Source organism: Rattus norvegicus, chromosome 3 (genome assembly GCF_036323735.1).
Source record: "Rattus norvegicus strain BN/NHsdMcwi chromosome 3, GRCr8, whole genome shotgun sequence".
NCBI lineage: Eukaryota > Metazoa > Chordata > Mammalia > Rodentia > Muridae > Rattus > Rattus norvegicus.
Window position 1 is genome coordinate 119,565,450 of NC_086021.1, and position 17,452 is coordinate 119,582,901.

Sequence of the window (17,452 nt, forward strand, 5' to 3'; positions counted from 1 at the left end):
TCTGTGGATGGATGGATGGATGGATGGGTGGATGGATGGATGGATGGATGGATGGATGGATGGATGGATGGATGGATGGATGGGTGGGTGGATGGATGGATGGATGGATGGATGGATGGTTGGATGGATGGATGGGTGGATGGATGGATGGGTGGATGGATGGATGGATGGATGGATGGATGGATGGATGGATGGATGGGTGGATGGATGGGTGGATGGATGGATGGATGGATGGATGGATGGATGGATGGTTGGATGGATGGGTGGATGGATGGATGGATGGATGGATGGATGGGTGGATGGATGGATGGTTGGATGGGTGGGTGGATGGATGGTTGGATGGATGGATGGATGGATGGATGGATGGATGGATGGGTGGATGGATGGATGGATGGATGGATGGGTGGATGGATGGATGGATGGGTGGATGGATGGATGGATGGATGGATGGATGGATGGATGGATGGGTGGATGGATGGATGGATGGATGGATGGATGGGTGGATGGATGGATGGATGGATGGATGGATGGATGGATGGATGGATGGGTGGGTGGGTGGATGGATGGATGGATGGATGGATGGATGGATGGATGGATGGATGGGTGGGTGGATGGGTGGGTGGATGGATGGATGGATGGATGGATGGATGGATGGATGGATGGATGGATGGGTGGGTGGGTGGATGGATGGGTGGATGGATGGATGGATGGATGGATGGATGGATGTAGGCGCGGCTTGAAATCTGGGATGCTGATACTTCCAGCACTTTGTCATTGTTATTTTGGCTATTCTTGGTCTTTTTTATTTCCATATGAAATTTAAGAATGATTTTTCAATTTCTGCTAAGAACTGTATTAGAATTTTTGATGGGGGTTACATTGAATCTGTAGATTGCCTTTGGTAAGATGGCCATTCAATCTCAATCTTGCCAATCCATGCATGTGGTTGGGGTGTGTGTCCATCTTCTGGTATCTTCTTCAGTTTCTGTTTTCAGTCTTTATTATTTTTATTGTACAAATCCTTTACTTTCTTGGTCATATTTATTCCAAGGTATTTTAAATGCTATTTGAATAGTATTGTTTCTTTGGTTTCTTTCCTGTTATGTTTGCCATCAGGCTAGTTTTGGAGGTTTAGATTTGGCTTCTGTATACATTTCCTACTGGTATCACAGGGTTATCATGAAAACCAAAGAAAATATATGAAAACAGTTTTCAAGTGTAGGATGTTACTACATATAAATAAATTACTACCAGTGTTCTCAATTTCTTATATTTGGTTTATAAGCTTCTTATATTAGGTATTCTCTTTTGTATGTGGTGTGTCTAAGTGAGACAAGGTCTTAATATGTAGTAACCCTGATTGGCCTAGAACTTGCTATGTATATAGACAGGCTGTCCTCCGACTCCTTCCTGCCTCTGCCTCCCAGGTTTGTCATTAAAGCCACATGATACCTTGTCCAACATTTCTCTTCTCTATTCATATTCATAAATATTCTCTACCCCCACTTCTCTCTTTCCTGCTCTGCCCCCAGGGAACCACTGTCTTGAGATCAAGCAATCCTCATTTTTTTCTTTTACTGGATATTTTCTTTATTTACATTTCAAATGTTTTCCCCTTTCCTGGTTCCTGGTTCCCCCTCTGGAAACCTCCAATCCCATCCCCCCTCGCCCTGCCTCCTTGAGGGTGCTCCACCACCCATCCACCCACTTACCCACCCAACCACTCCCTCCTGCCTCCCTGCCCTGGCGTTCTCCTATACTGGGACATTGAGCCTTCACAGTACCAAGGGCCCCTCCTCCCATTGATGTCTGACAAGGCCACCCTCTACTACATATGTGGCTGGAGCCATTAGTCACTCCATGTGTACTCTTTGGTTGGTGGTTTAGTCCCTGGGAGCTCTGCGTGTCTGGTTAGTTGATATTGTTGTTCTTCCTATGGAATTGCTAACCCTCAGCTCCTTCAGTCCTTTCTCTTAAGTCCTCCATTGAGGACCCCATTCTCAGTCCAATGGTTGACTGCAAGCATCTGCTCTAGAAGCGCCTCTCAGAAGACAGCTATACCAGGCTCCCAAGCAATCCTTTCATCCCAGTCTGTCAAATTGCTAAAGTTGAAGCCTCGTACCAGGATGCCCAATATGTTCAGTTCTCTTAAGAATACTTGTTTAATGAGTATCTTCTATCTCTAACTCCCACAATTTTATATTTTATTACATTAATAGAAAATTTTTATTTTCATTGCCTAAATAGAAAATTAAAGCTAAGAAATATTTAGTCATTTTCCCAGGTTAACTAAATAATGCATGGTGGAGTTAGAGTCTTACCTGCATTTTACCTCCCAGTCCTGTATTCTTGTTTGGACTGCCCTTGTATGTGCCCACTATGATGGTGGTCTTTCCACATATCACCATTCTGGGGATTCCCTTTGCCTCTCTTATAAATGAATGATAATAACAGTAGCCATGGCATGGGATATAAGTGCTGTGGAAATCATACAGATAAACCGTTTGGGTGTTTGTCATATACATATTCTAATAACTGCTGTGGGTACCATTGCAGTTATTTTTATACAAAAATTTGTTATATTTGATTCCAAAATCATCACAACATATATATTTATATCATAAATGAATAGACTGATTAAACATTGTACAAAACTGATGTAAGATCTAAAGAGATAGTAGAGCATCTCTCTGAAAGCTAATATGAATTACTTATGCAAGTTAGCAAAACAGATCTGTGCAAGAGTGGATTAGCACAAAAAAGATAAATATATTGTGTCACTTCTGTCTTTAACCAAAATTGGAAATGATAGGCAATGCCTGCCTAGTAGGTATGAGTTGAGTAAGAAGACAGGAGAGCAAATTCAATCAGCAGAATTGTATAGTTTCTACCAAGTGACTAATCGATCAGTAGACATTTATAGGTTTATGCACTTAAACTGTTCATGTACAAGTATATGCTGTAACAGTAGCGATCAGAGCACAGCCACCTTTATGTGAGTCCCAGGGATGGAACTTGGCTCTTTAAGCTTAGCAACAAGTATGTTAACCCCCTGGATCATCTCACCGGCCTTGTAAATAATTATTTTTACAAGCTGTAGCCTTTTAATTTTATTATCTTTCCTGATAACAATTGATAGAAGTCCTGTGTTTTAGCAGTCTCCATTTTATCTAGTTGCTATCCTTAAAGCCATATGGTATAAATCTCCAAGACAACTGAGGTCTTACATTGGCAGTTTTTTAAGTTTGCTTCCTCAGCTTTTTTCCCAGAAATGCTGGAATAGCATTAGTAATGTTTGTAACTGTATTAGATGGCTGTCTATTTAAGCTGCATGGTGCGTCATCCTCTCTGAAGCGTGTTGTGAGCACGCTTCATAGTATCTTGTGACTTGAAAGACAGGGATGCTGGAAAAACTAAAGAACACAGAAAATATTAAAAATAACAAAACTGCACCTTTGTTTTAGACATGTGAATACTGTAAATGAAAACCACACTCGATCAAAATTATAAGGCGATCCCACACCTCAGGGGGTTGAGGCAGGAGCTTGTGAGCTCATCCTGAGCTTCACAGTGTCTGTCTCAATCCTGCCCCACCAATCCCCACTGTCACCAAATACAATCTCTCAAAGCAAAAGGATCTTTTCTGAATTGTGACATAGTGTTAACACTAATCTTCATTTTTACATTTATTTATTTTTGGCCTTTGGATATAGACTCTTATCATGTATAGCCCAAACCTTTTTTTTCCCCCACCTTTATTAAATTGGGTATTTCTTATTTACATTTCAAATGTTATTCCCTCTCCCGGTTTCCAGGCCAACATCCCCCTAACCCATCCCCGTCCCCTTCTCTACTGGTGATATCCTCCCCATTTCTGCCCCATTTCCGCCCTCCCCCCAAAAGTCCCGTTCACTGGGGATCCAGCCTTGGCAGGACCAAGGGGTTCCCCTTTCACTGGTGCCCTTACTAGGCTATTCATTGCTACATATGCAGTTGGAGCCCAGGGTCAGTCCATGTATAGTCTTTGGGTAGTGACTTTGTCCCTGGAAGCTCTGGTTGGTTGCCATTGTCGTTCATATGGGGACTCAAGCCCCTTCAAGCTCTTTCAATCCTTTCACTAATTCCTTCAACGGGGTCCTATTTTCAGTTCAATGGTTTAATGATGGCATTCGCCTATGTATTTGCTGTATCCTGGCTATGTCTCTCAGGACAGATCTATATCTGGTTCCTGTCGGCCTGCACTTCTTTGCTTCATCCATCTTATCTAGTTTGGTGGCTGTATATGTATGGGCCATATGTAGGGCAGGCTCTGAATGGGTGTTCCTTCTGCCTCTGTTCTAAATTTTGCATCCCTATTCCCTGCCAAGGGTATTCTTGTTCCCCTTTTAAAGAAGGAGTAAAGCATTTGCATTTTGGTCATCCTTCTTGAGTTTCATGTGTTCTGTGCATCTAGGGTAATTCAAGCATTTGGGCTAATAGCCACTTTTCAATGAGGGTTTGCAAGATTTTTATTCAGTATTTTTGTATCTATAATCACAAGCAAGATTAGTCTGAACTTCGCTTTTTTGGTAGGATCCATCCATTTGCCTATGAATTTCATAAAGTCATTGCTTTTGATAGCTGAGTAATATTCCATTGTGTAGATGTACCACATTTTCTGTATCCATTCCTCTCTTAAAGGGCATCTGGATTCTTTCCAGCTTCTGGCTATTATAAATAAGGCTGCTATGAACATAGTGGAGCATGTGTCTTTGTTATATGTTGGGGCATCTTTTGGGTATGTGCCCAAGAGAGGTATAGCTGGGTCCTCAGGTAGTTCAATGTCCAGTTTTCTGAGGACCCTCCAGACTGATTTCCAGAATGGTTGTACCAGTCTGCAATCCCACCAACAATGGAGGAGTGTTCCTCTTTCTCCACATCCTCGCCAGCATCTGCTGTCACCTGAGTTTTTGATCTTAGCCATTCTGACTAGTGTAAGGTGAAATCTCAGGGTTGTTTTGATTTGCATTTCCCTTATGACTAAAGATGTTGAACATTTCTTTAGGCGTTTCTCAGCCATTCGGCATTCCTCAGCTGTGAATTCTTTGTTTAGCTCTGAACCCCATTTTTAATAGGGTTATTTGTCTCCCTGCAGTCTAACTTCTTGAGTTCTTTGTATATTTTGGATATAAGGCCTCTATCTGTTGTAGGATTAGTAAAGATCTTTTCCCAATCTGTTGGTTGCCATTTTGTCCTAACCACAGTGCCCTTTGCCTTACAGAAGCTTTGCAGTTTTATGAGATCCCATTTGTCGATTCTTGATCTTAGAACATAAGCCATTGGTGTTATGTTCAGGAAATTTTCTCCAGTGCCCATGTGTTCGAGATGCTTCCCCACTTTTTCTTCTATTAGTTGGAGTGTATCTGGTTTGATGTGGAGGTCCTTGATCCACTTGGACTTAAGCTTTGTACAGGGTGATAAGAATGGATCGATCTGCATTCTTCTACATGCTGACCTCCAGTTGAACCAGCACCATTTGCTGAAAATGCTATCTTTTTTCCATTGGATGGTTTTGGTTCCTTTGTCAAAAATCAAGTGACCGTAGGTGTGTGGGTTCATTTCTGGATCTTCAATTCTATTCCACTGGTCTATCTGTCTGTCTCTGTACCAATACCATGCAGTTTTTATCACTATTGCTCTGTAATACTGCTTGAGTTTATGGAAGTCCCCCGGAAGTCCTTTTATTGTTGAGGATAGTTTTAGCTATCCTGGGTTTTTTGTTATTCCAGATGAATTTGCAAATTGTTCTGTCTGACTCTCTGAAGAATTGAATTGGTATTTTGATGGAGATTGAATTGAATCTGTAGACTGGTAAAATGGCTATTTTTACTATGTTAATCCTGCCAGTCCATGAGCATGGGGATCTGTCTATCTTCTGAGGTCTTCTTCAATTTCTTTCTTCAGAAGCTTGAAGTTCTTATCATACAGATCTTTCACTTGCTTGGTTAAAGTCACACCGAGGTATTTTATATTATTTGGGACTATTATGAAGGGTGTCGTTTCTCTAATTTCTTTCTCGGCTTGTTACTCTTTTGTGTAGAGGAAGGCTACTGATTTATTTGAGTTAGTTTTATACCCAGCCACTTTGCTGAAGTTGTTTATCAGCTTAGTAGTTCTCTGGTGGGACTTTTGGGATCATTTAATATACTATCATATCATCTGCAAATAGTGATATTTTGACTTCTTTCTTTCCAATCTGTATCCCTCTGATCTCCTTTTGTTGTCTGATTGCCCTGGCTAGGACTTCGAGAACTATATTGAATAAGTAGGGAGAGTGTGGGCAGCCTTGCCTAGTCCCTGATTTTAGTGGGATTGCTTCTCTCCATTTCGTTTAATGTTAGCTACTGGTTTGCTGTGTATGGCTTTTACTATGTTTAGGTATGGGCCTTGAATTCCTGTTCTTTCCAGGACATTTATCATGAAGGGGCGTTGAATTTTGTCAAATGTTTTCTCAGCATCTAATGAAATGATCATGTGGTTTTTATCTTTCAGTTTGTTTATATAGTGGATTACGTTGATGGTTTTCCGTATGTTAAACCATCCCTGCATGCCTGGAATGAAGCCTATTTGATCATGATGGATGATTGCTTTGATGTGCTCTTGGATTCGGTTTGCAAGAATTTTATTGAGTATTTTTGCGTCGATATTCATAAGGGAAATTGGTCTGACGTTCTCTTTCTTTGTTGGGTCTTTGTGTGGTTTAGGTATAAGAGTAATTGTGGCTTCATAGAAGGAATTTGGTAGTGATCCATCTGTTTCAATTTTGTGGAATAGTTTGGATAATATTGGTATGAGGTGTTCTATGAAGGTCTGATAGAATTCTGCACTAAACCCGTCTGGACCTGGGCTCTTTTTGGTTGGGAGACTTTTAATGACTGCTTCTGTTTCTTTAGGAGTTATAGGGTTGTTTAACTGGTTTATCTGTTCCTGATTTAACTTTGGTACCTGGTATCTGTCTAGGAAATTGTCCATTTTCTGCAGATTTTCAAGTTTTGTTGAATATAGGCTTTTGTAGTAGGATCTGATGATTTTTTTGAATTTCCTCTGATTCTTTTGTTATGTCTCCCTTTTCATTGCTGATTTTGTTAATTTGGACACACTCTCTGGGTCCTCTCATTAGTCTGGCTAAGGGTTTATCTATCTTGTTGATTTTCTCAAAGAACCAACTTTTGGTTCTGTTGATTCTTTGTATAGTTCTTTTTGTTTGTACATGGTTGATTTCAGCTCTGAGTTTGATTATTTCCTGCCTTCTATTCCTCCTGGTTATATTTGCTTCTTTTTGTTCTAGAGCTTTTAGGTGTGCTGTCAAGCTGGTGACATATGCTCTCTCCTGTTTCTTTCTGCAGGCACTCAGAGCTATGAGTTTTCCTCCTAGCACAGCTTTCATTGTGTCCCATATGTTTTGGTATGGTTAAACTTCTTCAACCTTGAGATTCTACTCTTCAGATTTAGGATTGTAGGAATATAATCTACCAAGCCTAGCTCATGGTGTTTAAAATGTACGGTTCAGTTGTATTAAGCATTGGTCTACAAAAGAGATTCAGAATGATTGCATTGTATGAGTCATCATTCAGATATCTACTTTTTTCCTAACAGCCCTTAGTAACCATCCTACCTGGCTTTGAGTTTGACTACTTTAGATTTTCAGACAAGTCATATGATACTTGGCTTTGTTCCTTTGTGAGTGAATTATTCCATTAGCATGTTCTCAAGTATTCAACTATCCTGTAGTTTGTGTCCAAATTACCTTCCTTTTAAAGGCCACATATTTAACTGTACATATATGCTACATTCAGCAATGGACATTTGAATTGCTTCTCATTAGTGAACTCTTAATGTATTTACTAGCTGCAGGGGAACCTCAGACCTAACCAAAGAGATCCAGGGCACTGCTGTGTCATCACATAGACTCTCTTACCTAGCTGCCTTTCGAATCGACTGAAAGCTGACCTCTTGAGCTAGGTTACTTGCCCTGTCCAGTCTTCTGTGGTGCTCATTCCCAACTCTGACTGCTACTTGTCATCTTCACTACTTTCTGACCTCATTCAGGGTGCCATTTTCTTTTCTGGGATCATCTTAGCTTTCTAACTGTACTTCCCATCCTCCAAATTATCGTGCAGTCTGTTCTTGATCCTGTGCAGACCTAAAGCCTTCCTTCCAGTAGCTTCTTATCATACTCAGTGTAACTCAGAAGTCCTGACCATGTCCTAGAAGGCCTCAGGGACCCATGCTTTCTTTATTACCTGCTTTCGTCTCCCATACCATGTTCTGTTGCTCCCTGTTTATGCTGCTGATAGCCTGGCTTACTCATTCACTAAGCAGGACAGCTCAAACCTTTGTTCTGAGCATTCCCTCTATCTACAGTATTCTTTTCTTTCCTTTCTTTTCTTTTTTCTTTTTCTTTTTTTCCAGATGCTGTCAAATCCCCTGGAATCAGAGCAATAGGCAATTGTGAGCCTACCATTATGGGTACTATGGTCTGAACCCAGGTCCTTTGCAAGAGCCACAAACCCACTTAACAGCTGAGACATCCCTCCAGCCCCCTATTTCTGTTCTTACTCTCTTTACAATCCAACCATCAGCTTGCCTTTTAAGAACAGTTTACCGGGCATGGTGTGTGGCCACTTAAAACCTTCCAGTTACTCTAGACCTTGTTCAACGTAAAAGTGACAATCATTGTCTTGTCTTCAGGACCTTGGGTGTCACTGCTACCTACCTGTGTCCTGACCTCTTTTCACCACTCTGCTACTATTCCAGTTTAGTACAAATTCCCAAGTGTCCCAAGCTAACTCTCATTTGATAAGGCCTTTCTTCATCCATTCTTCTGCGCCAAGCAGTCATTTTCAAGACTGTCGTGCTTACTTCCTTTTTATACAGGCCTTTATTTTTTTAAGATTTTATTTGTATTATTTTTATTATGTCTCTTATTCTGCATACCTTGGTCAGTTAGTCACCCTCTGTTAGTCTACTGCAGATAGAAGCTTCTCAGATGAAAGTTGAGAAATGTATTGATCTATGGGTATAATCATAAGTCATTAGGAATTGGTTTAATACTGTGTCCATTTGGCAAAATAATAGTAGTAGCTTGTATGACCTGTGGTCTGTCTAGCTACATGTTCTTGGTCCAGTAATGATGTCAACTGTAGGTTTCATTTTGGGGAGCAGCCTTAGAGTCACCACTATTGTACCAGTGGGTGTTTCCTGCCAGGCCTGTCATTATTGTAAGTGGCAGGATTCATTTCTGGGTATGATTGATGGGTTTTTTTGGTCTCTTCTGGTAGCATGCATAGTGTTTCCTAGCACTATGAAAACTAGAGGGATGAAGCTTCCATCAGCTTGGTTTCCCCATATTCTATGACTCAAATACTGCTTCACTTACAGTTTCTGAAGGGTTAACCAAAAGCAGTGACAGTAGCCTATAATGTTTGTTGGGGAAGTCTGCATACAGGACTTTACTGGCTGCAGTTCTAAAAGAAGTCAGTCATTCCTGAGACTTAAACTTATATTTGTTGCTCAGTTATAGGGTATCTCCATTTTCATTCTTTTCATAAATATGTTCACCAGTATTTTAGGAAGCTTCTACAGTAGTAGGTTTCCATAGGACTTTTTCAAAGGGTCTTTAGTGTTATTATCTTTCCCCCTCTTCTTACCCTTTTCTTTCCTATCCTTCACTTTTTCTCCCTGTCCTACAATTTCTTTCTACCCCTCTGCACCAGATCTTTTCTTAATAATCACCTCTTCAGAAAGGTTTGCCCAGTTAATTCAGTTAACTTCTTATCTAACATTTACAAACTGAAATTATAATTTTTATTTTTCAGGGCTGATAATTGAACTAAAGTTATCTTAATTATTAATTTTCTTTTACTTATGTCTGCGTATCTGCATAAGAACAGGAACTTTATTTTTTGAAAGGTAGGCAAGTGGCATATGTGAAAGAAAAGTCCTTAAAGAAAATGAAAAGTTCCAGTGACATAAATGATAAGAAAACAAAATACCTTTGTTGGATTTACTGGTCTGGGGAGATGAAAGGCCCTGACCTTACCTAAGAGAGAAAAGGATGGCGTGGAAGAAAAACTTGAAGTGAGCAGAGGTTGTTTGAGCTGCCAAAGGAAAGAAGCTGTCCCCGTATCATAAAAGTACACAGTAAAGGGTCAGCTTCTGATGTAGAAGCTGAAGCAACGTGTACAGCAGAGCTAGTGAAGATGATTGCAGACAGTGGCTACACAAGACAGATACGCAGTGTAGACAGCACAGCCCTTGACAGGAGGAAGGTGCCACCTGGGGCTTCTGTAAGAGAGGAGAGCTTTACATCTCGTGTCAGAGGGCAACCTCACCCTTCTTGGGGCTAATGTATCCAGAGACTAAGTTGAAACTAGTGGTCATTTGCCACTCCAAAAGTCGTCTGGCCCTTAAAGGTTAAGCTGTGTGTATCCTGCTTATATTCTGTAGCTAAAGCTGAAATCCGAATGTCAGTGTACTTGCCGACTCAGCTTACTGAGTCTTTTCAGCCATTGTTGACCTACTTCTAAAGGGGGAAAACATACCAATTATGTTCCTGATGACCTAAGAAGTCTGATGGAGTTGGGCAAGATTAAAATAGTTTTCATGCCTGTTTAACACAGTATCCTGTAGATCACAGAATAATTCTGGCTTTTGTGTCTGCTTAAGAGATACATTTCTTAGCATGGAACCTGTTAAACAGTGATTTCTCTGAGACTACTGAGCAAAGTCAGTAGAAACCTTTCCAGTAGGGACTCAACATTGAGAACGATTATGGCCCATGGGGGAATTAGCGCATCATCACTAAGAGGAGCTGGAAGGAGTTGGATCCTGACTCATGGCTGAGGTTTGAAACTTAGGTGAGAAAATAGCCAGATACAGAAATAGTAGAGAGCAAGGATTGGAATTAGAGTCAGAGAATTTCTCTATTTGACAGAACTTTAACAAATAAGGAATTGCTTCTTATGGGTGAGCAAAGAGTGGTTTCTTAAACCTACTCATGGAGAAGGTGGTTTGAACATGGTTGAAATGATTACTATTTCAGAATATCCCACACTGTTGGTAGAGCAGTAGTAAGACACTGTGTTGTAGTAGCACTTTACAGTGGCCACACTCTAGAATCAGCCTACATAACCTGTTGGCAAATGAGGCTAAGGAAACGTGGATTATATAACACACAATGGACTTGTATGTGGCCACAGTGAAGAACTGAATTATGTTATTTGCAGGAAAATAGACATAAGCGGGCATTATAAGAGTAAGCAGAATAAGCTAGGTTAAGACAGGCTAGGTTCTCTCCTATATGTGGGATTTCACTTTTTTTTTTAAGACTTAAAAGTAGAAAGTAGATTACTAGGGAAGAGATAAAGGGCCAGAGCTGGATAAAGGAAGAACTTTGGTCTTATGGGAGAATGAATACCAGACACATACATGAGAATGCATTAACAAAACACATGGTTCTGTACAATTAATAAACACTGCCGAAAGGAATGGAAAGGAAAGCAATGTCAGTGTTTGAGGGGATTCACTAACTTGAAAAAAATAAGCAAATTAAATGGCTGCTAAGTGAGATCTTGTTTCCCTAAGACAAAGGGAATGCTGTCAAACAGCATCACATGCTCCAGAGACTTTTGTGTGAAGGGTCAACCATCACAGATTTCATACTTAAAAGTTGCCACCACTGTCCGCCCAGCCTTAAGCATGCACTCTGTTAAATGGCAGCCATCAACACTGAGGCAGGATCTTCCACCAGTGAAGAGACTGTAGTCACGAAAGGCTGAGGCAATCTTGAGCATTCTCTAGCGATTGAGTATTTTGTAATCGAGGTATGTATATTGTTTAGGGAACAATATATTGTGACTGCACACTTCATGGAAACCACAGTGCTTCCATGTATAAATACAGGTTGCATGTGCACTAGGGAATCAAAAACTACAAATTATATGACTTATCACTGTGGTCTGGAACCAACGTCATGATATTTCTGTTCTCAACTATGAGTGTTATTAGGTAAAGAAATTCTCAACAGGACAATAATTATTTTATGGGCAATAGTAAAGTAGTAAGGATTCTCATAAAAATATCTAAAAATAAGCCCCATCCAAAAATACTTTTCTTCCTGCTGCCAAAGGTATGTGACAGATTGAATCCTTGTCTGTTTTTAGACTTCTAAAGTTTTTCACTTTTTCATATATTTTGATCCTATTCTTTACTCTCTCTCCCATGTCCTCACAGAGCTTCCCTACCTCCCTACCCATCTGTGTCATTTCTACCTCCCTCCTCAAAAACAAGCACAAAAGAAAACCCCTCAAAAGACAAAAAGTGCAAAAGCAAAAGAACATGTACATATGCACGTGCATATGCGCACGCACAGACAGACAGACAGACAGACACACACACAGACACACACACAGACACACAGACACACAGACACACACACACACACACACACACACACACACACACACACAAAAACCTGGGATCTGACTTGTGCTGAGCATGAGGCCTGCCCGGGAGTTCGGTTGATCGCCCAGTGTCAGTCCATTGGAGAAAACTGGTTTCCCTTCTTCCAGCTTGTGTCAGTTGCAGATAGCTTTTTTGGTTAGGGGTGGGACTTTGTGTACACCTCCCCTTCTCAATACTGATATTTTGTCTGGCTGAGTTTGTGCAGGCCTTGTGCATGCTTTTATTCAAATGAAACGATGCATTTTTTTAAAAGCTAAAGACTCACTTGCTAATGTGTTGGCCCAAATATCATTGAATAGATAGTTTGGAATTTCTCTTTTCCAAAATCAAATCAAGGAAGAAAAGTCTGAAAATACAACTAAAATATAAATGACCATCAATCATTTAAAACTTTAATTGTGGAAATAAGGTATTTACATTGTCTTTCTTGATGATATTGCATACTGACAGGGATAGTGTAATGTAAGAAATCAGTTAAAAGCTTCTTTTTATTCCTTCTGCCTTGGAGCTCTTTTTTATTATCGCTCACTGAAGTAGTGCAGGTCAAACCCACTACCCTTCGGAACTTTCCTTTAAAATGGTACATATATGCAGCATGGCGAATATTATCTTCATTTTGTGTAAAATGTTACTAATGTATTTAAAATAAAATATTTATCACTGACCAAGAAAGAAGAGGAGGAGGAAGAAGAGGAGGAAAAATCAAAACACTACTACTTTTGTATAGCTTCTTGCTGACAGAATAATTGGAGAAAATATAAAACTTCAATTAGAAATTAGTAAAATTCATTGTTCAGAGACCGATGGTTTAAATTTATTTTTATTCCTTCAGAGACTTGCAAGGAAGCCTCACAGCATCCTCGGGAGACTTAGTTTTTGTTGTTGTTGTTTTGTTTTGTTTTGGTTTTTTTGTTTTTTGTTTTTTAGCAAAGTAGAGCTTAGGGATGTTTCCATATTTAGCCCTAATGCTTTTCAAGACCTTAAAATAAGCACGTGGTTGATGTTAAGTGGTGGTTGTCGGTCCCTCGTGCATTAGCCATTTGGCTTGTTGTAACCACTTTCAGATTATTGATAAAACAGGTTTTTAATCAAAACTGCACACTCACTAGATCTTCAGTTCACATTACAGGATTTTGGTAGTAATAAATGCTCTGCTCATGTTGTGCCTTGGAGTTCTTAGAGAAAATATAACTCATGTCACAGGTCCTGAAAGGTTATATTTCTGCTTTATGAACTACTGTTGCCTGGTCAGATCTGCATTTATTGTGGTAATATATACAGGACGCAAGGATTCCTGCTTTCGTCAGTTTTTAAGTGTACATTTCTTGGCAGTTATTACCTCTAGTACTTCCTTTCCTTACTCCTAAATTTCCTGAACGTCACATCATCCAAACAGCACCTCTGCTCATGTAACAACAATACCCATCCTTCATTCAGCCCGTCCCGTTAGGCACTCATTTTTCTGTCTGTAACGTTGCTTGTGATCAATATTCTGTATAAATCCAGTTATATAGTAGGTGTTCTTTATCTGTTTTTTTCCATTAGCATACTGTTTTCCAGAACGTGGGTCAGAATTCATTCTTTTTGTGGAATAATGCTGCAGCCTACGTGGGTAACACGTTTCCTTCACTCCTCCATTTGCAGGAGGACAGCTTGGACTGTTTTTGCCTTTTATGAATAATGCCACTGGAAACTTAGTTACAGATATATCTGAGTCCCCATTTTCAGGGGTTTTGGGGGATAGATGTGGAGTTGTTGGGTCATATGGTAATTCAATGTTTAATGTATAGAAGAATGTGATCATTGTTTTACAATAGTTCATTCTGGTTTTTTTAATCTTTTGTTAAGTTTTTGCTTATTACCTTGTTTGACTTTCATTGCTTGAGTTTTAAATGTTTGTTTTGGTCATTCATTTTTTTTCTATTCTTTTCAATTGTTTGTTTTTCAGACCCGAATCAGAACTCCATCACAGGGGAGCACAGCCAGCTGTTAGGTATAGTATTGCTCTGGGACATGTCTCTGTAAAGTCACCTCCCTCTTTGTCCCCACAGAAATTGCCTACTTCCCTCTGTTGCTATTTTGATTCTTTCACTTTGCTCTTCACCCCTCAAGTCTTTGACTATTTATTTACAACTTGATAAGATATAGGAAGCTACTTTTGTAATTATTAAAATCAGTTTAATTTGTACTTTAAAAGAAAATTTTACACAATCTGTAGCTAAAAAAAAAATCTTAGAACTTCTTTTTCCAGGATAATATTGAACAGAAGACATTATCCTCTATACATGTACTTTGGCAGGTTTGCCCACAAACACATCATATATACACAAAAATTATGTAAAAGTTAGATTAAAGTGGGTCAAGAGATAGCTAATCAAATAAAAGTGCTTGCCCCGAAAGCCTGGTGACCCTAGTTTGGTCTCCAGGACCCTTGCATATGAGAAGGAGAGAACCAACTCCACAAAGTGTCCTCTAACCCCTACACTTACACTGTGACACATGCATACACACCCTGTTATGACCATGTACAATAATAAATAAGATTGTAATATTATGTAATATCATGGACTTTACAGATATTTTTCTCTTTATCATATTGGTGTTGAATCATATTTTAATTGCTGGAAGCTATTCAGTTTCTGTGAGATGCTCACCAGATAAAGCACTTCCCTGACAACCTGAGTTTGAGTGAGTCCCGGAAGCCATATAGTAGGAGAGAACTGACTCTATTGGGTTCCTCTCACCTTCGCAGCACACTGCAACATGTGTGCATGCACCCACCATCACCCACACAAACAAATAAGATATAATGATGATGATGATGATGATGATGATGATGATGATGATGATGATGATGATGATGATGTAATTACTGAAAGCCTTCATAGACACATGGCCTTTAGTAACCCATAAAATTGATAGTCCAGTTTCTTACCTATGAGACAAGTTATAGAAATGGGTTGATTTCCTTGAGGTATTATTTATTATAGGGAAGTTGTAATTGACATGAATTTCATAAGCTCTCAGAACTTGTAGATTTCAGAGCATATCTTGCAACTTGAACTCATTTCTACAAACACTGCAATGAGGAATCCAAGCAGCACAAAATCAGTACTAAAAAAGCAAATCCTTCAAAGGGTTTCTTCTCCCCGACGCCTCAACTCTACTTCCTCAAGTTCTTAATTTTGACTATTTATTAGGAATTCTGGAAAATGTTATTTATAAATGTTCATGTCATGTATTACCTTTTCCTTTTTATGTCAGTGGCATTGTATCATTTGAATGGCCTTTTGTCGTGTCATGTTTCGTCATGGTATCTCCTATCAGTGCCTAGGGATCTCTTAATCTTTTTACGTAGAATGCAGTAAGCCTTGGTTGTCGCTGCAGTTTTACTCAGCCACTTCCCCCTCCTCGTGAGCATTTAGGTTATTTCTAGAACACTGATAAAAAGAATTGTGTCGAAGGGCATGGAGATGGCTCAGCTGCTTGACTGGCTTCTCTTTCTGAGGACCTAGGTTCAATTCCAGGCACCCATGTGGCAGCTTACCACCATTTACTACTGCAGTTCCAGGCAATGCAGTGTCTTTCTTCTGGCCTGTGTAAGCACTGTATGCATGTGGTACAGGAACAAACATGCAAGGAAAATGCCCGTACCTGTATATTTTTTAACAAAAGAAATTATGTTGCAATGAGCATTTTGTACTTGCATTTGTGCAGTCAAAGTTGTCAGTACATTTGTATGCAAATTTTTCTCAGAGGGTTTCTACATTTTCAACAAGATAAGTCACCATAAACTCCCACCAATCTGGGTATGAAGGAATGCTTGCCACTCTGTTATCAAAACTGATGTTAGTTTTATTATTTATTTATGTCCTTATTTAAGGTAGGGAATGACACGCATGACAAGGCATGTATGTGGAGGTCAGAGGACAACTTTCAGGCATTGGTTCTCTCCTTCTACCATTTGTGTTGTGGACATTGAACTCAGATCGTCAGGCTTGGCAGCAGCTGCCTTTACCTGCTGAGCCAGCTCTCCAGCCCAAACTGATATTACCAATCTATACTTTTTATATTTACTAACAGGTAAAATGTCATTTCTAGTTTGTATTATACTTCTTTAGTTATGGGTGAGAATAGGAAATTTATTGTATGTTAATAATCAATGTTGTATGGTGATATGCATAACTGTGTTTGTACACTGCTGAGCTTTTAGTTATTAGAGTATGCAGTAGCAGCTGTGAAAAACATGTGCTATCAGAAAGTCCACAGTAGGCAAAGAACTTGATATGACTTGTTTGCTTACAGGAAACGCTCCAGAGTACTGAAGAAACTGGGCGTGCATGCATGCTCATTCTCTTTCTGTCCATCTAGCTCTCTGTCTGTCTCTCTCATGGTAGCACACTCCTGTAATCCCAACATGTGGGAAACACAGGCAAGAAGATCAAGATTACAAGGCAAGCCTGGGCTACATTAGACTTTGTCTCAATCTTTTTTCTTCCCCTAAATCGTGAAATTGCCAAGCTCAAAAGCCCAAGACTGCTTTTTTTCTTAGCAGGAATATTTGTGCAGTGGAGGTAGGGAAGGGTAAGAATCTATACAGTTCACAAATTACCAAACAGCATTGAAGTAGACAAAGACTGCATTTTGTAACTTTTTTTTTTTTTACAATTGCCCCACCTTTCAGGACTGGGGATGTAATTCAGTGATACAGTACTAACTTGGGCTCAACCCCAGCACCACAATAAACAAATCCCAGCCCCTCCAAAGCCAAACCCCCAACACCATAAGTGGAACCACCAGGTCTTTCTAAGAAGCTCCTGTGTACAGGTTCACCTGCAGGGAACACTGGCTCAACTATCTTGCTTGCTGAATTCTCTTTATAATAACATCTTTCAGACGTTCCCTGCCAAGTGGGATTTAAACAGCATCTTCAGACCTGCTAAGTGCT

At 39.8% G+C, this 17,452-nt stretch overlaps 1 protein-coding gene across 4 annotated transcripts in view; it reads left to right on the plus strand.

Moving 5' to 3' along the window:
- The window catches only part of Slc12a6 (solute carrier family 12, member 6), a 99,135-nt gene that overhangs the window by 39,929 nt on the left and 41,754 nt on the right, over nucleotides 1-17,452 (plus strand). For 3 of the 4 annotated variants that reach the window (XM_063284594.1, NM_001109630.1, XM_006234711.5), the window contains one exon: nucleotides 14,453-14,497. The exons of the other annotated variant lie outside the window; for it this stretch is intronic. In XM_063284594.1, coding sequence (XP_063140664.1) covers nucleotides 14,453-14,497 — 45 coding nt within the window. The remainder of the gene's footprint in view (nucleotides 1-14,452; nucleotides 14,498-17,452) is intronic. 4 annotated transcript variants of the gene reach the window in all.